General features: G+C 59.1%; 1 protein-coding gene and 1 long non-coding RNA gene across 2 annotated transcripts in view; one reads left to right on the top strand and one right to left on the bottom strand.

The window, feature by feature from the left end:
- The first annotated feature begins 1,576 nt into the window (after nt 1–1,576).
- Nucleotides 1,577–23,520, top strand: part of UACA (uveal autoantigen with coiled-coil domains and ankyrin repeats) — a 98,507-nt gene continuing 76,563 nt past the window's right edge. The window contains exon 1 of the mRNA XM_059714508.1: nt 1,577–1,716. Within this exon, the coding sequence (XP_059570491.1) occupies nt 1,702–1,716 (15 nt within the window). The 5' untranslated portion in view covers nt 1,577–1,701. The remainder of the gene's footprint in view (nt 1,717–23,520) is intronic.
- LOC109283847 (uncharacterized) lies at nt 18,491–20,554 on the bottom strand. The gene is made up of 2 exons (XR_009455495.1): nt 19,545–20,554; nt 18,491–19,365 (listed from the first exon to the last, which is right to left on the bottom strand). It is a non-coding gene; the product is annotated as an uncharacterized LOC109283847 (long non-coding RNA).

Genomic DNA, 23,520 nt, shown 5'->3' on the forward strand with positions numbered 1-23,520 from the left:
AGATCCAGGTGAATCTGGAAAAATGGGCAGCATGAAATAGGATGCAGTTCACCAAGGACAAGTGCAAAGTGCTGCACCTGGGCAAAAAGACGTACCAACACACTCCCAGGCTGGGGGATGCCCTTCTCAGCAGCGGACAGGGATCTTGGAGTCATAGCTGACTCCAAGATGAACACGAGTCGTCAATGTAACGAAGTGATCAGCAAGTCTAACCGCACTTTATCGTGCGTTAGCAGATGCATGACGAACAGGTCCAGGGAGGCGATGCTTCCCCGCTATGCGGCACTGGTCAGTTGGAGAACTGTGTCCAGTTTTGGGCCCCGTGCTTCAAGAGGGATGTGGAAAATCTCGAGAGAGTCCAGAGGAGGCCACTCGTATGGTCAGGGGCCTGCAGGCAAGGCCCTACAAGGAAAGACTGAGGGCCCTGGATCTCTTCAGCCTTCCCAAGAGGAGGCTGAGAGGTGATCTTGTGGCTGCCTACAACATCGTGGGGGGCAGCAGGGAATAGGAGATGCTCTGTTTACTAGGGCACCCCTAGAGTAACTAAGGACAATGGCCACAAATTGATGGAGAGCTGATTTAGGTTGGATGTTAGAAAGACCTTCTTTACGGTGAGGGTTGCCAGAATCTGGAATGGGCTCCAAGGGAGGTGGTGCTCTCCCCTACCCCGGGGGTCTTCAAGAGGAGACTGGACATGCACCTGGCTGGGCCGTCTGACCCCAGCACTCTTTCGTGCCCAGGGCACGGGGTTGGACTCGCTGACCTACTGAGGTCCCTTCCAACCCGAACATCTCTGAATCTACGGCACGCTTCCTATGTGCTGAACTGACTTGCGGTGGGAGGGAAATCCCTCCGCGGAGGGACTTGGACCCTTGTGGGGTCGAGAGTCCAAATCCCTCTGCGGAGGGACTTGGACCCTAGGGGGGTCAAGGGTGTCGTTCATGCCTGCGGCTTGGTTCGTTGCAGCGAGAGCAGACGATGTGCTTGCTTCTGAACGGTGGTCTGCTCCTGCACGTGGCATCAATGCCCACGCTTGTCTGCACAGATGCATCTGCGATGGGTCAGCACTGCTTGCGTGTAACACCTTTGAGTGTGGGTTCGTGCAGAAACTGAGCCCCCTGAGAGCACATCGGGTGCCAAAGGTGGCTGATAAGCTTCCATCTCTGGTCTAATACCTTCAGTCCCCAAGCAGCTCTTTTCCTCCCCAGCTGCTGGTGCAGTAACCGCTTGGCCCCATGGGCGAGGTTGCTTGAAGCACAGGGTTAACCTGTTGGCTGTTTGGCCGCGTCCTGCCCTGCACATTGTTTCACCTTTTTCCTTCCGCTGCCGTAATCTGATGGTGGCTTCCTCCCTCCTGCAGGGCAGGGCAGGGCTGGGGGTATCCTAGCTTGGCTTCCTTCCCCGCCGTGTCGCGCTGCTTTTGCTCCAGCCCAGCGGAATAAAAAAAATCGCATAGTTCCTCAGCCCTTTCGGCTTCGGCTCTCCATAGCTTCCCTTCTCCCTGGAGATGGGGGCTCGGAGGGCTGAGTGCCCGTCCCTCTCTTCCCCTGTGCTATAATGCTATTATGTCTGGATGGGCTCTTCAATTGCCCCTCGGGCCTCCTGCAGTGGCTGATCGGAGATGCTTGTGTTCCCAGGAGAGACACTACAGAGGACAGGGGCCGGTGCCTCGATTATCACCCGTTTCCACCTTGCTTCACTATGGCATCCTTCCGGGTGAGGCTGGCGGTCTGTTGCTTCCTCTGTGATCGTGGCCAGGGCGCGTTGTTTGGCTTTGGGTGGGCTGTGCCAGGGTGCAGCTGGGTGTGTGCATCTGCTTTGCTTGCCCTGTGGCCGGGGGCACGTTGCTTCTGGAGCTCGGTGTTGTTGGAAAGGACACAGAGGGCCAAAAATGAAGGGTGGTTTTGCAATCCTTTAGCTGTGTTCTGGCAAACTAACATAATTGAGGTGCTGGCTGAGACCTTTGGACCGGTTTGATAGTCACCTGGGGATGCTCCTGCTGTCTGCAGGTCTCTTGTCTATGATTACTGGTGCAATGGGAGTTAAGTGACTAGAGAGGGATGCATTGCTGAGGCGTGATTCTGGGGCTGGTGGCGGGTGCATCGGAGGTGAGGAGCTTAAACCTGAGGTCCGAGGAATGGTACGTCTATCCTGGGAATTGCACAGGTGGCTCGGTCCAAGCCTGTTGGAGTCGACAAGCACCTTTCCGCTAGCTTTAGTCAGCTGTGGGTCAGGCCAGGACTGCGTGCCCTGCGTGTCCGGGTTACTGATGAGCAGGAATTGAATGAGTTTGTGGACCCGATGCGAGAAAGGTGGAGGTAGCATGGCTGCCCGGTGGGGCACGGCGGGGCTGGGCCTGTCCTCTGAGCACCCCCAAGCAGCAGGCTTGCTCTGCAGGGGGGTCTCCGAAGCCAGGCAGGACCTGCTTCCCACTCCCCTCGAGGTGTGCATGCATTACCCAAACTGGCTTCTCCCAGAAATTCAGCTGGGAGCCATTACTCCAGCAAACCCTGTGCCAGCCTCCCTAACGATCATGCTCAAGGCTTTTTGACTGCAGCGCTTGGCTTATGGCTCGGTCTGTTCCCAGCTGTCCGAAGAGACGGCAGGAAACGTCCATCCAGGCAGAGCAGCAGCCTCGGGCACGTATTCCAGGTGGCAAATCCTTTCCCTCTTCTCTCCTTGTCTCATCTCTGGTGCGGTTTTGCACAATGGTGGGAACTAAAGTTCTTCTTTAATCCAGTTTGTGCAACATCTAGATCATCGCTGTAGCATTGCAGGGTTGCAAGGGACCTCTAGCCCCGAGTATGGAGGCTTCCTTTGTGCTTCCCCATCTTGAAGGATCTGGGTGTAAAACAGTGCATGCTGTTTCTCTGAGCATCTCCATGAGCCACAAGATCTCTTGCTCCACTGGGAATTAAACTGAGGTCCTCTTCCTGCATGTCCATTACCTTCCTGCATTAAAGCCCTGCACTGAGAGACTCAAGCCATCATTGATGCAGCAAACGTATAAGGCTGCTTCTGCTCCAAGAACCAATCCCACCATCTCTCTGGTCCCAAAATGACCCTGCATTTCAGGGTTTCTGAAATAAGGCTCGAACGATCTCTGAAATGCATTTCCCAACCTGGGAGGGGGCGCCGAGAGGAAGGGCAGGCCCGGATCTGATGCAGAGTGATCTCTGCTTGCTGCGGTCCCAGTACGAAGACCCCAGGCACGTGGGATCACTTCTGTTCTCTTGCTGTCTCTGCAGTGGTTTTTGTTGAGCAAAGGGATGCCGGTCTCGTTTTCTGTTCCCATTGCTCGTGTAGATGGCACACCACGTGCCTTGAGAGTGAATTGCGTGTCTGGGGTTAGCACGTGCTCTCGTGCCCTGCTGCGGAGCAGGCAGGGCATGTGCAAGGATCTTGCCTACGTTCTGCTCTGCCAACCAGTGTGTGGACAGTGCCGTGGACACGCAATCTCTGCCTTTGGCTTCATGGTTTTAGTTTTTCTTCCACATAGACTGGCTACTCCGAACGAGGCCTCTGCCAGTAGGCAGAGCACAATCCTCCATTCCCAGTTTTAGCGCTGGCTAGCACCACCGTGAAGGGCATCCTCTTACTGCGGATGGCGTTTGTTCTTGCCCAAAGTCGGTGTCCCCTCCTGGGTTGGGGAGAAATGCATTTTGGAGATTTGCTCCAGCTGTATGTCAGAAACCCTGAAATGCAGGGTCGTTTTGGGACCGGAGAGACGGTGGGATTGGTTCCTGGAGTAGCAGCAGCCTTGCACGTTTGCTGTGAACGACTGCTCGAGTCTTGGTTCAGGGCTTTGTCCCAGAGCTGGGGCAGGAGAGAGGGGCCTTTCCACCTGGCCAGGTGAACAAGTTACTCTCTGGTGTCACCCTCTCCAACTTCTCCCTGCCCAGGTAAAAACCTGATGTTCACTTATCTGAAGCTAGCATGTGCAGTAAGAAGCCCACATGAACATTTACTGGTCCGGGGTCGAATTCTCCCTTCTTGACTCGAGACGTTGCCACTTAGTGCATGTCCTTGGGGGTGTCTGACTCGCTGGCAGTGTGGTTGCAGGGCTGGACTCGGGGCACGCGCCATGCCGCTCGGTTGGGTTTCTGGCTTCTCCAAGAGAAGTAGAAAGAGTTGGAGAGAAGAAGCCGCAGGCACTGGCAGGAACAGCCTGATGTTGTGAGAGCCGGGGGGCCAGGCGCACATGGCACCCCATGGGGCGGGTTCCCGTGTCCCTGGGGGCGCGTCCCGGCTGGCTCTTCTGTGGGGAGCTGAGTTTAGCAGCTGGTCTGTGCAAAACTTCTCATGCCTGGAGTGGGTCTGTCTGGAAGCAAAGGCTTATTTCTGCTCTAGAAACTTTGCATTGGCCCGGTGGTGCTGGAAAGGCCCTGTGGAGAGGCAGCTTTGGCTGGAAGAAGAGCCCTGTTTCCAGTCGCCGGTTCCCAAGCACATCTGGGCTTGGTCTGCCCAGCTGCATCCGTTACATCAGTGGTGATGCAGCTCTGCTGGCCATGCCCAGTACGGGGGTGACTTTTTGCATGCTCTGCCAGCATAGCTACCCGGGGCAGTAGTTGTTCAATGGAGACGAGGTCTGCTAAGCTAAGGAGGACCAAAGCACTCGGCTCCTTGTGGGTGCCGCCTTGTCCTGGGATGAAGAAGGAGCAACTAACTCCATGTGCCACCAGGTCTGCTTGGCCAATTTGGAAATTGCCTGTCACTTTTAATTCCCAATTAACGGCCAAGACATCATGGAAAGAAAGGGCTTGGCCAACTGATGCATTCGCACAAGAGGCTTTCCAAGAACAAGCGATCCATCCGACCAATATTTCCAGTCACTCTTCCAGGGGGCAGGGATTAAAGCCACAGGGCAAAAAGTTTCACGTAGCAAAATGGAAACAGGATACGAACCCATCCTTTTTCCCTGCTTCGCTCTTCTATTTGATAAAGTCAGCAATAAGCCCTCTTATGGTTTCCCATGCCCCGTGAGAAATACAGCTGGAAGGATTTCATAACAGACTCGTCAGTCGGGTGATAATTTATCTACTGTCATTAATTCTAAAGCTAGCTGAAGACTTTTTTTTTTTTAATTAGCAAAAGTGCTTTTGATGAAATTGCCTATTTGGGGGGAAAAGAAAAACCTGGTGCACTCTGGGAAAGCAGGTCTGTTCCCCTCCCTCCCAGATTTCCATTTAAAAAAAAAAAAAATTGAAAATGAAAAATATAGTTAAAAGTTTTATTGGTTTTCTTTTCACCTCCTCTTAATGGCTCTTCTCCCATGGTTTTTTTTTCCTTCCATTTTTTTTCAGCCACAAAAGGAAGAACACGGGGAGAGCCTCAGTTTCATAAATGGCCATTTTCTATAGAAAGCACTTGAACAAATTGATGCCAGCAGTTACTTCCCCGAGCCTGATTTTTACCAGTCGTTCTTCCAGTTTCCCCCAGCTCCAAACTCCCTCCCGCTCGGTCACGACCCGTGTCGCCCCAGCAGCGTCGAACGAGGACGGTCCTTTGCTAACGGGATCGCTCTGCATTCATTCAGGCCCCGTCTTCAAGTACGCTGCACTGCTCTGTCCATGCAGCTCCGCGGGCCGGCTAATTAGCTCAGGGTAGGCTAATTGGCACTGATACTTAGCCGTGCTAGTTAGCCAGGCTGAAGGGCCTGCACTGCTTCTGGTTCAGGAGTCGGCCTGCCAAGAGCAGCACCATTGCTTGAGGATGCCCTGCATGGGCACGGTGACTTTCCCGTGCTGTGAAATGGCCTCAGATCGTCAGCCTTGTGAAGCTACGTTCCTCCTGTGCCGTGTGCGGGGTATGCAAGGACAGCCTGCGTGCCAGGAGGGGAGTTTCTAACCTGGGCTTGAAAGTCAAGTCACCCATCTGGGGAGGGTCTCTACAAGGCCATTGCAGTCCTTGACGTCCCGTTTCACCCCTAATTCTAGCCCGGAGTGGCGACGGCTCACGGTGCTGTAGTGCTAGGCCTTCTGAGAAATCCTTTGTGATATGACATGTTTAGGCAAACTTTGAAATATACCCAAAAAGCTGCCGTTGCCTCCTCGATTTATGACTGTGGAGTTCAAATGAGCTGTCAACGATCTCGCGTGGCCGTGCCCAGACCCCGGTCAGGAAGAGATGCTTTGTGCTCGTTGCGAAGGTCTGAGCCTTGCAAGAGGCTCTCGGATGCAGGGGTGCACCCTTGCTCAGACACGCTCCGGTGTCGCTGGGGCTGGATGGGCACGAGGGGTCTGCCTCTGTGCGGGGACCGCAGAGACAAGCCCATGCCTTGCCTCCATGCTGCCCATCCAGGGTGGATTATCCACCTGGGGCAGTCAGCGTGAACATTGCCTCCCTTCCTTGGCAGCCTCCAGAACCACACGCGGAGGCTGTTCCTCGCAGGGCAGGCCGGAGACCCCGTGGTCCCACAGAAATCGCACCCGGTGGCTTTTGGTTTCCTTCCTGATGGCTGCAGGATCGTACGGCGTTGTTTTCCCTCTGCTGAGTGGGGTTGGTTGAACATCGTAGGAGGGAAATGGGTTGCACCCGCTGTCCGGGGGCTGCAACCGGAGGGGGTTGGCCGTCTTCTGGAAGGGCAGCTTTGGGAGATGCCGCCCTGACTTCCTGCAGCTGACCCCAGCTCGGATCCTGGACTCGCATTCAAGACAGACGTCTGTCCTGCAGGGCAAAGTGGCCCTGGAGGATGGAGGCTGTGGGGTGTCTGGATAAGGTGTGGGACTCGTTCTTCCAGCCGGCGCTGGCTGTGTTGAGGGTGGAGGGGTGCTCTGATTTACGGGGTGCCTTGGTGTCACCAGCAGAGCAAGGGATGCTTCAGGGGAAGGAGATGCAGTCCTTTCTAATAGTCATCCAACACCTCCTTGGACGGGTGCTGGGGAGGGTGTCCGCGATGGTCCGAAGCCAGGCTGGGCACCCTCCTGAGAGCCAAGCCCGGCACCTCGGAGCCGCTCTGTGCTGGCGGTGAGGAGCAGATGGCTCAAAGCCCCTGCGAGCGTGTGGCCCAGCGCCATCTTCTTTATCCAGGGCTGCTCTGGGCTGTCTCCTCCACAAGCTGAAGGGCCCAGATGCAGATGAAGAAGGCTGGAGGGGATGGCAACCCCGTCTCGGTTAGGAGGCATTTGGAGTGATGCTGCTAGAGCGGGTGGCCTCGCTGTGCCGGCTGCAATGGGGAGCGTCCCGACCAGTCTAAACGTGCTGGGTTGGACTGGGGAAAGCAGTGGGAGAATGTAATTTGGCTGTGTTAGTATAACTGGCAAGGGAAGCCAACGTAGCTTAGCTTGTCCTGAAGCACAAGGGGAAACGGCACCAAAAAAGGGTGCTGGTTTTCAAAATCCTTTTTTATTTTTTTCCCCCTGCTAGTGTTAAAGCGTGCTGTAACTGTGGTGGTTCAGGAATGATGCAAAATGCAAGGGTTTCTTAGGGTGACCTGATGGAGTGCCTTGCCTTCGAAAGTTTGTCTAACTCTTTCCTAACTATAACGGGTCCAATAAAAGACATCACCCAAAGAAATCCTTTCTCTTTTTTTTTTTTTTTTCCTCGAATGCTTTGTTCCAGCAGCTAAATACACGTGGGTTCTTGTGAGGAGGCAGCAGAGCACTCGGATGTGGGTTTAAGGGGTGTTTTGTGAAGCTGACAAACATTCCCGGTGACCAGGGGTGCAGGGGGCTGGTCGTTTTGAGTCGTCCAAGGAAAGGCAATGGCAGGGGTTGAAATATTTGGTGCTAGCTTTGCATAGAGGGACTGTACACCCCATATCCATTGATGCTGCAACCCCCCGTGATCTGGCTAGACCACGGCTAGAGCCAAAACCAGGACTGCCATGATGTCCGTCGGCAAGCTCCAGTATGCCGATGATGCTGTAGCACGCGCTTCACGCACCGACATCAGCTCCTGGGACCAGACGGAGGAAGAGTCTGCTGCAGGGATCTCGGTACTTTGAAACCTCACGACGTCAACCGGAGATGGAAAAGCAAGAGCAGCAGAAGCAGCGTGTCGCTGACCAAAGCAAGAGTCTGGAGCCACCCACCCCGCACGGAAACACGTGCCTGAGTTGCAACAGAGCCTGTTGATCCCGGATTGGCCTCATCAGCCATCTTTGGACCCATGGATAAAGCAGAAGCCAATCATCCTCAACTGCGAAGGATTGCCGCCGACGAGGCATTTAACCCAGAGATTTCCATCGCTAGACGCTGATGGAAAGCCAATCCCCAAGGGTAAGATTTTTAAAGCATTGCTGTTGAATGCTGCACAGACTTGGGGGCATTACTCTGAATTTGCTTGTGCAAATAATTCAATCTGCATCCACGTCTGACCCTCTAATGCACGTCTACCCCCGCTGCTGTGGAGTGCGTACCTGCCGTTTGCAGTGCGTCATCCTCATGGCCAGAGCTGGTGGGGACCCCCTGCTCCAGGTTTTTGGGAGAGCATATTGCAGGAGTTGGGACCTACAGAAATGTTCCAGTCTGGGATGTCCTGTCCTGATTCAGGATAAACGAGTGTCCTGAAAACGTGCCAGGTTCAGTGAAAGGAGGGTATGTTGTCCTGGCTGGCGCTGTGCTGGAGGAAAGGAGATCTCCTCTTTTACAGGTGGGGACCGAGATCCAGGGGATTGCAGGAGGGCCAGGGAGGAGGCCTGGGGCAGAGCTGGGATCCCCAAGTCAGAGTCCTCCTTCCTCCCCATCACTGCCAGGACTGTGGTGAGCAAGGAGGAAAGAGAGGGCAATGAAACAGCGATGCGTATCAGTTGTGCAGCCTGCTGTGTGCAGAGCGGAGGCTGCAACCAGGTGCTGCAAAGCCTCTCTGCAGCCTCCCAAAGCAAAGTCCTTGAAAGGGGCTGCATTAAATGGGCTGTGCAAGCTGTCCTCTGACCCCCACCCCAGCTCTGCCCTACCAGTGGCTTCAACTCCAAGCTTTGGTTTTGCCTGATCCTCCCTGCTCTCTGTCTCAGTTCACATTGGGTTCAATGCCTCCATGTCCTGCAGCTGCTGCTCCACTTCCAGACCAGTCGCACGGCCCCTTTTGGTGCACAGGTTTCACCACCGCTCTTTTGCTCAGCCCTCTCCCTGCAGAGGCTCTCTGGGGCTCTGCCAGCTGCGTGACCGTCGGGGTCCCACTGTCCTCAGCTGCTTTCCCTTCGGGTGGGTGCGTGTGGTCTGAGCCCGGTGTGGCGAGGTAGCATCCTCATCGTGACCTGACCTCCATAGAGAGGTAGCGAGCAGTGGAGAACGCCTTGCAGGGGATGCATTAACAAGCAGCAACCTGTGGGTTTTGCTTGGGGGTTGCCAACACACGCAGGCTCCCAAGGCAAAGGTGCAGTGAAGACGAGCTGCTTTAGTTGTATTGCAGGTGAGCGTATCAGGGTGCTGCCTTGGGGTGGGGGGCATAGGCTTGCATGCACCTTGCCTTCCAGGTGGTTCTGCCAGGGGGTGGTTACCCTGAGATCATTATAGGAGCTTTTGTAGTCGTTTAATCCCAGCAAGATTGCAGGTTGGAGCTCTGTCGGTGTGTTATCTGATGCTGCTGCTGCTCCATCCTCCGTGGCTTGGTTTTGGGGAGGGGTTGGATGCATAGTGAGATTCCCCATTTCCTTTTAACCAGGAGCGCCGGCTCGTCTCCAGGCCCTGCCACGTAATCAGGGCTAATGAACTCCCCCCTCATCCCTTATCACAATCACCGCATGCTCCATGGAAACAGAGCTGAGCTTTGTAACCCATGTTACCACCTGGGCCGCCTTGACAATATCCACCTGCAGAGCCCGGGGCTGTCGTCAGGCTTGGGAGGAGAGGGAGGGTTGTGCACGGTGCGTGCGTGCGTGGGGTGGGAGCAGCGTGTGTGTACGCATGGGGGGTGTACTGTGCAATCGGTAGCAGCTTCCTGCTTATCCCATAGACCCTCATGAGTTCCCATATATTTGGAAAAGGCTAAAAACGAGCCCTTTGTGAATTGAAAAAAGAAAAAAAACGTGGAAAGGCCTCTTCCTTTTCTGGCTGAGGAAGGTAGTGCTTGCCCTCGTCATTGCTGGATCCCAGTTCAGGCCAGGTGGCTGCAAGCCTAGTAGCCAGGGTCGGGTGTTGAAGCATTTGTCTGATTTGCACCCCAAACATCAGGGCTCTGGGCTTTCCGAGTCACCCATCACGTTGGGCCTGAGTTTGGGCTGACACCAGTGCCGGATGGGAGCTGAGCCCAGCCCTTTGTGAGCTGCCCGTTTGCACGTGCTCACCTCCGCCGGCTCCGATCCTCCAGCCTGGCAGGGTCTGTCAGACGGAGAAAGCTGAGAGTCGTCCACGGAGCTACTGAGCCCGGAGCTTCGGAGCCAGGACTTGACGGGTCAGTCGCACGGACAAGCGATGTTGTTGCAGGAACCGTCCCGCAGGTCTGTGACTCGCGTGCCCGGAGTGGCTGCGATGTGACCAAGCACAGTGTGGGTAGTGGGAAAAGCTGCTTATCCCAGGCCTCTTAACTTTGCTGGTTGCCACTTTTGGCCGGGAAGGACTCTTTCCCCCTCTTGTTGCAAGTGTATCAAGGACAGTGGTTTGGGGTTTTTTTTTTGCCTTCCTCATTAGGTGACTGGGCTGTACCAAGGCTCCTGCTGGCACCAACCCCGGAGGGTGCTGGCGAGAGGGTCTTGCCCCTGCGCTCAGGGTCAGATCGACGCTGCATTGGGGTCAGGAAGGAAACGGACTTCCTCCGCAGCAGGGGCACGGCCTCACCCTGGCACCTCTAATTGAACTCTTGTCCTGGCAGTTGGCAGGACATGGGCAAGGCCCGCAGCACCCCCACTCGACCTAGCGTTTTGGGGCACTGCTCCTGGGAGCTGTGCAACCGCAGGGTTAGGAGTGGAGTGGACGAGGCCGTGTCAAGGATGCTCAGGGAAGGCCTGGGTTTAGCTGCAGCTTCCTGAGGGCCTTGCTCTGTGCTTCTCCCCAGTGCCCGGGCAATAGTAGCGATGAGCCGCGTGGGAAGGAGCCAGGTGGGACCCGCCTAGACAAGGCCAAACCGAAGGGGTGCCCCAAAACGAAATCCTTTCCTACCGCTCTCCCTGTTCTCTGTGCCAGGAAGGAAACTGGGCCAGGTTTTGCACTCGCCTTTGAGTGCCGCTCAGGCCCCCGGTCCAGCTGGCCCCAGGGTCTTCTACGGGGCCCCAGTTGTGTTGCAGGGACTGGGTGGGCAGCTCTGCCCTGGACCCCCAGAGCTTCATGTCTGGGAGCACGGGGCCTCCTAGGAGCATCTTGGAGGGACAATCCCAGCTCGGCAGCTGCCTTCAGTAGCACCGGGGGGTTCCCTTGGCTGCACACAGCTGGGCAGGTGCAGGAGGGCGTGGGCTGCGCTACACAGTGCAATGAATGCTCTGGAGGCCGGTTCCCGAAGGGAAATGTTTCCGTTGTAATCGGCACTGAGCAACAGCTCTTCCCTTGGGAATTTCAGTGCCTGTAGGGATTTGCATGCTGTACGGGTACCGGGTGGGGGATGGGGCGTCCCGCCTGCCCCGGCCTTGTGCAGAGCGCCCAGAGCCAAGCAGCCTTTTTCACTAGCGGTAGCTGCAGGGGTGAGTGTCGGCACCAGCTGCGGGGAGGCAGGGACTGCTGTGCTGCTGAATAGATGGGATGGAGGGGGAGAGCAGCCCGGGGTCCCCACTATCCTCTCAGCGAGCCCTGCTGCCCCACCTGCTCGCCTGCCTCGGCTGTTACGCGTGGCCGTGCTCCTCAGACGTCCGGTTCTTGCATGCGCAGGCCTGGAAGGACTCGGTTTGGATCTGATATCACAGTGCAGGGACTTTCCCCCGCCAAGAAGCAGCCAGGAAAACCCCACCTGCATCAGGGACTTGTCACGGGGAAGTTGCATGGGAAAAAAACCAAACTCGCTTGAGGAAAAAGGAGCGTGTGCATGTGCGTGCACGCGTGCTTTGGGGTTTGTGGCTTTGCAAAGAATCCCCAGGCTTTTTTCCATGAAGCTTTAAAATGAAACATTCAAAATGTAATCTGAAGAGTAGGTTAACCAAACGATGTAATAACAATCATTCTTAATTCATGATTACTTACCTTTCTCCATTAATCATTGCATTGCTGAATAGATGGCTTTGGTATCCAAGGCCTATTTTTGTGATCATAGGGGGGGAAAAAACAGGGAAAAAATGAGTCTCTGTCCATATGCCAATAGGCAATGCTACCAATCCTGTTTAATGAGGACTATGATTGTCCGTGGTATTCATCACAGATTGCTGGCATCTGGCCTGTGGGAGAGGAGTCGGGTGCTGTGCAAGTGTCTCGGAGAGCCGGGACCCTGCTCTGCAGAGCTTACGGGGCATTTTAAAGACAAACAGGAGTTGAGAGGGAGGATTTCCAAGGAGCAGCAAGGTGAGCGGGTACCCTTGGAAATTCCCCCCTGCCTTGTGGGGCAGAGCGCCTGGGGAGCCTGGGAGAGGTTGTAATGTTGAGGGAAGAGACTTCTGTAAAACGTTTGACTTGCGACTTTGAGTAGCAAACCAGGACGAACGCAGTCGGCCCCGTGCACATTCGGTGGATTCGAACAGATTAAAAGGTCGCTCCCAAAATGTTGTCGTAAACGGGCGCTCCTCGCTGAGCGGCTTTGTTTCCAAGTCTCGTCCCGACGCTATCTACCCTTTTTTGTTCGGGGCTTGGGAGGTGACACGGCGGCGTCTGGGTGCGTGCACCTACAAGTGCCTCGTAGGAGCGGTCCGTGCTGAGGGTCAGGATACGTCCCTCAAGCCGAGTGATCGGGATCACTGGTGGAACTGGACACGGGCACGAGGACGTTTAGTGTGGCCGAATGGGGGCTGTTTTCACAGCTCGCCCTCTGAGGAAGTGGGAATAGCGAACGGAGCAGCAGAGAAATGGCCCGACTCCTCCGCTCTCCGCGGGGCAAAGGGGGCTGGTGCGTCTGCTTGTCTGCCAACCCGTGCCCTTCGTCCTTTGCTTTTGCAAGCACGAACAAACCCGAGGGCAGCAATTCAGATCATAGTCACTCGGCCTGCCGGATGCTTTCCTCCAGACTCAGGAATCCTTCCTCCCATCGCTGCCGCCTCCTTTCTAACTTGAGCCCGCGCTGGGTCTCCATCAGCCGCCCCGCATACTCGGGGGACCGGGGCTATTTTGTTCAAAGCCGTTTCTGCTGCGGCGTCGCGCACGGGGCGCTGTGTCCGGTTACCGATGCCTTATTTGTGTGATACGGCCTGGGTCACGGAGCAACAGGCCCTGCGATGAAACGGGGGGCCAGGGGAAGGAGCTGTGCTTTAGCTGCGTCTGGTATGCCACCACCGACCCCGAGTAGAAATAGGCCAGGGAAACGGGATGGGAACATTGCAGCATATCTCTGCTTTTAACAAGCTAAATATCACGTACGTCTGTGACCTCCTGTAATTTTTAGGTCATGATATATCTGACCTGCATGCCTAGCGTGGAGGAGATGAGTCCAGGTATAAAATTAGAGGCGGTATTTATGGATTGGCGGTTGCCAGTCCTCCATCGCCAAGCAGCGCCGTGCTCGTTCATGTCTGTCGCACCGGCAGCTAATAAAACAGACTTCCTCGGGGTCAGCTGGACACAATCAAAATCTTGTTATCCGGGCAGAGGGTCAGGGTGAGAGGAAGCTGTTGCTGCGCGTACTTCTATATTGGGGTCAATTAGACAGGGCAATCTTTCATTCTTGGCTGGGAGGGATAGAGCGGGGCACTTAATCGTACACCAGTGCAAGCACAAATGGTTCGATTGTTGCTTATGGCCTCTGACACGACCGAGGAAAAAATCCCATTTAATAACGCTGAGCTAAATGGTAGCTGGCGTTAGATGTAATCCAGTTTCCATTATTTAGGACCGCTAAATAGGTATTAAGACAAGGCTCAGATTATGTGACCGTGGCAAAGAGGTTCTGGGCCCTGAGGCAGTGGATGCTGGGAAACAAAAAATAAATAAAAATAATGAAAGCTTTGGTTTAAAGCAAAGTAATGTTCCTGCCCAGGATGGACGTGAAGAGAAGAGGCAGGATGTGGCCCTGCTGGAAATGCATGCGGCGATGCTTGCAAAGAGCCTGGGATGTGGCTCAAAGGCGCGTTGACTTTGAAGCCTAGTGATGCTGGGCTGCGCAATTCGTGGCAAAGCTCCCTTTGAGGCAGCGTGGCCAGGGTTTCACTCATGGAGCGTGCAGGGGTCTCGGGCTGAGTGTGAAGGCGAAGAAGAGCGATTGCACTGAGATCTGGGTGACGCTCCCATGTTGCCAGCGGCTGGTTTATTTGGTCGGCAGCGACTGAGAGTTGGCCCAGCAGAATCCTTGATCCTCCCTGGACTGCGTTCGAGGAGCAACTCGCAGTGAGTGCAGGGGAGAGGGACACGGGTTCATTGAATGCATGAATTGCCCACTCATCCCTTGACAAGCAAACACGCACTGATCACCACGAGCTGGCACACGTGGGTGTGTTGTTCAGCTCCAGGCTTGCAGCATCTCTGCTGCTTGGTCCATGTAGTTTCCCATCACGGTGCATGGATGGGCAGCACGGCACGGAGCTGCAAGGGACTCGTCTTTCCAGGCACCATCGGCACCAGGGTCTCCGGCACGGAGCAAGTGCCCGCTTGCCTGGGCAGGCAATAAATGAGAGCTCATGGGGGCTGACTTCCACTCTTCCTGACCCAGCAAAACAGCCTCAGGTCCAGGATACTGGGCCCCTGCCCTGGAGGGAGAGCTGCTTTACCCCTGGCTCTTAGCAAAGGGTGAGATTTAGATGCCATCTGGGCACCTCCTTATGTCACCTGCTGCTCGTGCCGCCCTCCTTCCTGTTTGCTCCCCTGATCTGATGTTTTTGTCACCCCTTATCATTTTCCATCAGTCTCGTGCTTGCTCCTGGCTTCCCTGTGTGGGGGGACAAGGCCAGGACTGCAGCACCGGCACCCTGCACCTCCTGTCTCCTTAGGACTAGCTACAACGTGCTCCTGCTCTGAGCCCCAGGGTTGGCCATCGCCTCCAAGCCCTGCTAGAAAACAAATGCTAATAATACCAAACAGCAGCCAGCTGGACAGCCCTGCTTTTGCCCAATTTAGCTCTGCAGAAGCTGGCACCTGGTTTGTTTGTTTTTTTTTCCCCCTCTCGGGCCAACATGGAGCAAAGCTGGTTCAGGAGCACGGCATGTCAACACAGCCCCCCTGCAGCTCCTCCTCTAAACCGGCTTCTGCTCGCCTGGGAGCGCAGAGAATAACGTGGGCAAAAAAGTACGAGGAAGGCACTGATGGCAGCAATCGGGTACGTGGTATAGGAGCACGCCTGCGACCTGTGGGTATGTGTCTGCGCCTCCTTTCTGCATGCACAGGGCTAGCAGGCATGTGTGTGCATGCACTTTTACCACTGGTGCAATGCAGGATGAGGTAGGCGCACAGGACTAATCTTCTCTTCCCTGCTTGCACTCGGACACATGACACTAACACCCAGGGAGCTGACACTGGATGTCACGCTTATGCCCAGAGGAAACGGCTGCCCTCTGCCCCTGGGTAGATGCTACAACTCCTCGCGACTAGGCAATGGGGAGCTGTAAGAGCTTATTTGCACTGAACAAACAGCAGCTCCAGAATAGATATGACACCTACATTAATGTAACTTGAACTGGGGTAGATTTACCCCTGATTGGTCTTGACCTCACTCTGCGCCGGGTTCTGGCGAGGTACCCCAGGGTAGGACTGCCCGCTCCTTGCTTGCAATGGGATGAGGTAAAAGTCATGTATTTGGGCCCTTCAGTGCCAGGGCAGACGGATGTAATAGCTCCCTTCTGCTTCCCAAACTTCTCGATTAGAAATAACAGACAAGGAGGGCTGGAAGGGAGCTCAGGAAGTCACAGCTAGTGCAACCCCCTGCTCCAAGCAGGATCAACCCCAGCTACATCATCCCATCTAGCTGGACCAAGGATGGAGACTTCACTCCTTCCTGTGCTTCACCACCCACCTAGTGCAAGAGGTTTTTCTAATCTCCAACCTCAATTTCCCTTGCTGCAGCCTGAGCCCACTGCTCCTTGTCCTGCCATCTGCCCCCACTGAGACCAGCCCAGCTCCATCCTCTTTGCAACAGGATTCAGCAGCCTGGACTACACCAGCACCGCCAGACCCCTCACCCCCTCCATCTTGCTGGCAGTCTCCCTGTGCAGCTTCTTTGGGGGTGCAGGTGCCCGGCAGAACATGCAGCGGCTGCCTGAGGCCGGCCTGCCTCCCACTGTCACCCGGGTGGGGAGAGGGTTAAAAAGCCCCGTGCACCCTAGCACCGGAGCTAGGGGAAAAGCAGGGCTGGGGCAAACCTGGATGCTGGGAGGTCACGGCCATAATTAAAAGACCCTGCCATGCACTGGGCCATGGCCCCTTCCCTGCGTCGGGGGCGAGGAATGTGTCCTTCCCTGCAGGGAGGGAAGACATGCGTGTATCCTCCCACAAGGCAGGCACGGGGGCAGTTGTCTCCGGATGATTAAGGCAGAAAGCAATGCAGGAAACTGCTGGGATTTGAATGACTGGCTATAAATAGCGAGAGCGCAGGGTGTTCCCCTTTCGCTCTGGCTGGGCTTTAAACTTTGCTTCCCTTTCCACCGTGCTCAGGGGTGAGCGATGCCTGGGGATAAGGCAACACGTCCAGGCCACCCTGCTCATGGGCCACGCGTGGGAGCTGAAACCGCAACCACTAACCACAGAGCTTTCCTGGGCTGTGATGTTAACCCCTTTCTGTTCCTGGCCTGGGGGGCGGGGGGGCAGGCAGCCCGCGTTTGGGCACAGGCAAAGTCATAGGTTTGGGAGCGAGCTGCTTTTCAGCTGCTGCTCGCCTTCGTGTCGGCGTCCCAGAAGCCTGTGCTGGCTCGGCTGCAGAAACGCATTGCTCGCCTGCGGTCCCACAACGCAAATATTTTCCTAAATCTCCAGTGTGGGTGTGGAAAGCAGCAAGGCCAGCAACTGTCTCCCTCGGGCAGAGCCCAGATGTTGGTGCCATAACAGCGGAAGGGGACTCCATGCTTCGGTTCGGTGCAGAGGCTTGCTTTGCTCCTGTCTTGCTGCACAGCTGGGCTCCAGGCGCTTCCTTCTGCTTTTCAGATGTGCTTCCCAATGCTACTCCCATTTTGGATGTATTACACAGAAAAGGAGGTTGGAAGGGAGCTCAGGAGGTCACGTCGAGTCCAACCCCCTGCTCCGAGCAGGACCAGTCCCAACTACATCATCCCAGCCAAGGTTGTCTTAAACACCTCCAAGGATGGAGACTCCTCCACCTCTCTGGGTAACCCGTTCCAGTGCTTCACCACCCTCCTCATGAGAGTTTTTCCTAATATCCAACCTCAACTTCCCTTGCTGCAGTGTGAGCCCATTGCTCCTTGCTCTGGGGAGAGGGAAGCGTCCGAGCAGGGAGGAGAGGTCTGGTGCTGGAGATGCCGGGCAGGACATAGTGAGTGTGGGGGACAGAAAGGAGAGCTGCCCCGTGCCCCCAAGGGCTGCAGCCTTGAATCCATTCACATAGAGGTGATGATCGCTGTGTCCGTTAACACAAGCCACCTTAATTGTGGCTGTGTAAGGCCCAGGCTCTCTGTTCCCCGTCGAGGCCCATTTACATGGATTACGGCGGCGTTTCCTTGCGGGTTCCCCTTGCTCGGTTTTGCTGCATCGGCGGGATTGTGTCTTCTCACAGATCCATGGTGCACAAGCTGTTCATCCCCGTGCACTTGGGAGAGCGTGGCGTGGGGAGGGGGTCATGCTGATTTACCCCGTGGGGATTGTGGGCTGGGAGGGGGCTTCGGCAGCAGGGAGTGGAGAAGCTGCCCTGCAGCTCTTGCAACTCGCACCTCTCCCCCAGGGCCGGCCAAGGGCCCCGTTTACTCCTTCCTCGCCGCAGCCTCAGGTCAGTGCAGATAGTTGCACGGGCCTGGGTTGGCCGACCCTGGGCAGTGGCAGGCCAAGGCTGACTTTGCCAGGCGGGGGTTTGGGGGGTGTGCATGTGTGGGTGGATCCAATGTCACAACAGCTCCTGATGCCTGCCTGGAAAGGCGGCCTGGGAGTTTATTTTACTTTCCTCTGGACTTAATCCCGAGCACTGTTGGTTTTACCCAAGGACTCTAGGGAGACCTGGCAGACGGGGGGGACGGTTGCACCCCGTGGGTGACCACAGAGGTTTTGAGAAGCAGCAGGAAGGCTCCGATTGTTTGCAAAGCAGCTGTTTGCAGCCTTGGCGTTCAGCTGCAAAACCACAGAAGCGCACCAGTAAGTACCCAGGTGCTTAACCTGGAGAACAACACCCTGAGGGGAGAGGCCAGGTTTCTACCGGGAGACCGCACATCTCTCTGCACTGGAAACACCTCCTTCCTCAGCAGCTTCTGGGTGACCGCACACTTGGAAACAGCCTTCAAAGGGGCAATGCATCAGCTGCACAGGGGCAGCATCCCTGGGAAGTAAGGGCATTGCATTTGGAGGTGTTAGCTTGGCCCTGAATGCCAATATAAAGATCGAAGAGGCAATCAGGACTCATAGTAGAGATGGTATCTTTTATTAGAACGACAAGATCTTTGCAAAAAAATGTTCTTTCATTGCAAGCTTTCAGGCACAAACACCCTTCATCAGCCTTTATACCCACAGAGAGCTTGGTCAGGTATCCAGGTTGTAGCTGTATTGATCTAGAGGCAAAAGAAATCAAAACTTGTGGAAGAAGTGCTATCTCTTATTAGAGCAACGAGGTATTGTATCTATCTGCACACTTTCGGGCACGCTCACCCTTCATCAGGCATAGGAGAGAGGCGAGATTGTAAAAGTTCTCCGAGGTAGACATGCAAATTCATATTTCACAGGGGAGCTGAAGGTGTGGCAGGATCTCCTGGGTGGAATCGTTCATTTTGTGCAGGTTAGGCACAGAGAAAAGTCAAAACAGGCTTTTTACCTCAAAGTTGTTTGGTGGCACACACAACAATCACTATTTTATCGTGCTGGCATAAAGCCCTTCTCAGAAGGCAGGTGCTTTGCCGCTGCTGGCGCTCGGGACCCCGGGGCCGGCAGCCCTGCAGGAGCACCGGGTAGCGAAGCTCCAGCATTCCCGCTTTATCCTGGGATTAGCCTGCAGCAGCTTGGCTCCGGGGATGCCCACGGCGTTCCCGGGTCTCCTTTTCAGTCTGTTCCTGCAGTTCCTTCCCCACCTTGGTCCCCAAGCACCATCTCCGGGCTCTTGATGCGCTGGGGCAGGTCTGTGAGCAACTTTGGGCTGTTCGGTGGTGTAAACACCGCCGACCCCTTGCCCGGTGGGGCTGCCAGCTCCCGCGTGTCCGTCAACCCTGTTCAGAGCATGCTTGGAGCGGGGGCTGCTTGCAATACCCCGGCTCCCAGCATGGGAAGAGCCTCGGTGGTGGCAGCGGTCCTGGGAAAGATTTATAAACCTTACCCGGTTTGGACAGGGGCTATGTCTTGTATCTGGCGGCTCTGCAAAAGAAGCCACTTCTCCAGCAGGAGATGACGTTCCCGGAGGAAAGGGGCACGGCGTGGTGGGGAGCACGCGGCCTGTCGCTGCTCGGAGGCACCCACCGTTCGTTCACCTACCTCAGTGGACGATGGCTGGAAAACCCAGAAGCAGTTGCCTTCTCTGCCACGCCGCCTGCCCGGCCTCCCCTAAGCACTGAAGGAAGGGGCTGCTGCGTGCACGGACGAGCTGGGCTGGTTGGAGCAGCGCTGCCAAATCCAGCTGGAGGGGGAGCCGCCAGCAGCAGCCGGCGCTGGTGTGATGGAGGCTGGAGCCAGCGTTGGTCCCCACTGTTATGACAGCCCTGGGCGTTGAAGGCTGCTATTCAATCCCCCCTCAGTCTTCTCTCCTGCAGTCTAAATCAGCCCATTTCCCTCAGCCGCTCCTCACAAGTCCTGTCCCCCAGCCCCGCAACCATTTCCATTGCCCTCCGCTGGACTCATTTGACATTCTGCTTTATGGGGCTCTGCAGCACAAGTGCCTGGACCTTCGCTGCCGCAGGCTGCAAGGGGGGAGGAACGGGGCCTCGTGCAAAGAGGAGGAGGGAAATGGGCTGATTGAGTCTGCCAAAGAGAAGACCGAGGGGATTGAATAGCAGCCTTCACCTCCCTGCAGGGGGTTGCAAAGAGGATGGAGCTGGGCTGGTCTCAGTGGGGGCAGACAACAGAAGGAGCAATGGGCTCAAGCTGCAGCAAGGGAAGTTGAGGTTGGACATTAGGTAAAAACTCTCTCTACAAGGGTGGTGAAGCACTGGGACGGGGTTACCCAGAGCGGTGGAGCAGTCTCCATCCTTGGACGTTTTGAAGACGTGAGTAGTCAAAGCCGTGTCCGGGATGATGTAGTTGGGGCTGGTCCTGCTGGGAGCAGGGGTTGCACTAGACGTGACTCCTCAGCTCCCTCCAACCCTCATTTCTGTGCTTCAATGAAAACCCCTGCTCGGACCCAGGCAGACGAGGCTCTTTGGGTACACGCGGGATCGCTTCTCGCCTTCTGGCTCGAATCAAGCGCGGGCCCGTAGGCCAAGCTCAAGTGGGGACGCCCGAATCCCAAGCTCTCCAGCGGACACGCGGGCTTTGGGGAAGCCCGAAGTCGCGTGGTGGGTGGGAGCGAGAGCGCGGGGCTGCGGTGCTCGGCGCTGCACGGGGTGGGAGGGGGCGAGCGCGGGGGTGGCGGTGCTCGGCGCTGCACGCGGGGTGGGTGGGGGGCGGAGCGCGGGGCGGCGGTGCTGCATGCGGGGTGGGTGGGAGCGAGCGCGGGGCGGCGGTGCTCGGCGCTGCACGCGGGGTGGGAGGGAGCGAGCGCGCGGCCGCCCCAGCGCCTCAGCCCCCTCCCACCCCGTGCAGCGCCGAGCACCGCAGCCCCGCGCTCGCTCCCTCCCACCCCGTGCAGCGCCGAGCACCGCAGCCCCGCGCTCGCTCCCTCCCACCCCGCGTGCAGCACCGAGCACCGCCGCCCCGCGCTCAGCCCCCCTCCCACCCCCGTGCAGCGCCGAGCACCGCAGCCCCGCGCTCGCTCCCTCCCCACCCCGTGCAGCGCCGAGCACCGCAGCCCCGCGCTCGCTCCCTCCCACCCCGTGCAGCGCCGAGCACCGCAGCCCCGCGCTCGCTCCCTCCCACCCCGCATGCAGCGCCGAGCACCGCCGCCCCGCGCTCGCACCCCTCCCACCCCGTGCAGCGCCGAGCACCGCAGCCCCCGCGCTCGCCTCCCTCCCCACCCGCCGTGCAGCGCCGAGCACCGCAGCCCCCGCGCTCGCTCCCTCCCACCCCCGTGCGCAGCGCCGAGCACCGCCGCCCCGCGCTCGCCCCCCTCCCACCCCGTGCAGCGCCGAGCACCGCAGCCCCGCGCTCGCTCCCTCCCACCCCCGTGCAGCGCCGAGCACCGCAGCCCCGCGCTCGCTCCCTCACACCCCGCGTGCAGCGCCGAGCACCGCCGATCCCGCGCTCGCCCCCTCCCACCCCGTGCAGCGCCGAGCACCGCCGCCCCGCGCTCGCCCCCTCCCACCCCCGTGCAGCGCCGAGCACCGCAGCCCCGCGCTCGCTCCCTCCCACCCCGTGCAGCGCCGAGCACCGCAGCCCCGCGTTCGCTCCCTCCCACCCCGCGTGCAGCGCCGAGCACCGCCACCCCGCGCTCGCCCCCTCCCACCCCGTGCAGCGCCGAGCACCGCAGCCCCGCGCTCGCTCCCTCCCACCCCGCGTGCAGCGCCGAGCACCCGCCGCCCCGCGCTCGCCCCCTCCCCACCCCGTGCAGCGCCGAGCACCGCCGCCCCGCGCTCGCTCCCTCCCACCCCGCGTGCAGCGCCGAGCACCGCCGCCCCGCGCTCGCACCCCTCCCACCCCGTGCAGCGCCGAGCACCGCAGCCCCCGCGCTCGCTCCCTCCCGCCCCGCGTGCAGCGCCGAGCACCGCCGCCCCGCGCTCGCCCCCCTCCCACCCCGTGCAGCGCCGAGCACCGCAGCCCCGCGCTACGCTCCCCTCCCACCACCGTGCAGCGCCGAGCACCGCAGCCCCGCGCTCGCTCCCTCCCACCCCGCGTGCAGCGCCGAGCACCGCCGCCCCGCGCTCGCCCCCTCCCACCCCGTGCAGCGCCGAGCACCGCAGCCCCCGCGCTCGCTCCCCAGCCCCGCGCTCGCTCCCTCCCACCCCGCGTGCAGCGCCGAGCACCGCCGCCCCGCGCTCGCCCCCCCTCCCACCCCGTGCACCGCCGAGCACCGCAGCCCCGCGCTCGCCCCCTCCCACCCCCGTGCAGCGCCGAGCACCGCAGCCCCGCGCTCGCTCCCTCCCACCCCGTGCAGCGCCGAGCACCGCAGCCCCGCGCTCGCTCCCTCCCACCCCGCGTGCAGCGCCGAGCACCGCCGCCCCGCGCTCGCCCCCTCTCCCAGCCCGTGCAGTGCCGAGCACCGCAGCCCCGCGCTCGCCCCCTCCCACCCCCGTGCAGCGCCGAGCACCGCAGCCCCGCGCTCGCTCCCTCCCACCCCGTGCAGCGCCGAGCACCGCAGCCCCGCGCTCGCTCCCTACCACCCCGCGTGCAGCGCCGAGCACCGCAGCCCCGCGCTCGCCCCCTCCCACCCTGTGCAGCGCCGAGCACCGCCGCCCCGCGCTCGCTCCCCTCCCACCCCGCGTGCAGCGCCGAGCACCACAGCCCCGCGCTCGCTCCCTCCCACCCCGCGTGCAGCGCCGAGCACCGCCGCCCCGCGCTCGCCCCCTCCCACCCCGTGCAGCGCCGAGCACCGGCGCCCCGCGCTCGCACCCCTCCCACCCCGTGCAGCGCCGAGCACCCGCAGCCCCGCGCTCGCCCCCTCCCACCCCAGTGCAGCGCCGAGCACCGCAGCCCCGCGCTCGCTCCCTCCCACCCCGTGCAGCGCCGAGCACCGCAGCCCCGCGCTCGCTCCCTCCCACCCCGCGTGCAGCGCCGAGCACCGCCGCCCCGCGCTCGCCCCCTCCCACCCCGTGCAGCGCCGAGCACCGCAGCCCCGCGCTCGCCCCCTCCCACCCCGTGCAGCGCCGAGCACCGCAGCCCCTGCGCTCGCTCCCCTCCCACCCCGTGCAGCGCCGAGCACCGCCGCCCCGCGCTCGCTCCCTCCCAGCCCGTGCAGTGCCGAGCACCGCAGCCCCGCGCTCGCCCCCTCCCACCCCGTGCAGCGCCGAGCACCGCAGCCCCGCGCTCGCTCCCTCCCACCCCGTGCAGCGCCAAGCACCGCAGCCCCGCGCTCGCTCCCTCCCACCCCGCGTGCAGCGCCGAGCACCGCAGCCCCGCGCTCGCCCCCTCCCACCCCTGTGCAGCGCCGAGCACCGCCGCCCCGCGCTCGCTCCCTCCCAACGCACCGCGTGCAGCGCCGAGCACCGCAGCCCCGCGCTCGCTCCCTCCCACCCCGTGCAGCGCCGAGCACCGCAGCCCCGCGCTCGCTCCCTCCCACCCCGCGTGCAGCGCCGAGCACCGCAGCCCCGCGCTCGCCTCCCTCCCACCCCGTGCAGCGCCGAGCACCGCAGCCCCGCGCTCGCTCCCTCCCACCCCGCGTGCAGCGCCGAGCACCGCCGCCCCCGCGCTCGCTCCCTCCCAA

Source organism: Alligator mississippiensis, chromosome 11 (assembly GCF_030867095.1).
Source record: "Alligator mississippiensis isolate rAllMis1 chromosome 11, rAllMis1, whole genome shotgun sequence".
Lineage (NCBI taxonomy): Eukaryota > Metazoa > Chordata > Crocodylia > Alligatoridae > Alligator > Alligator mississippiensis.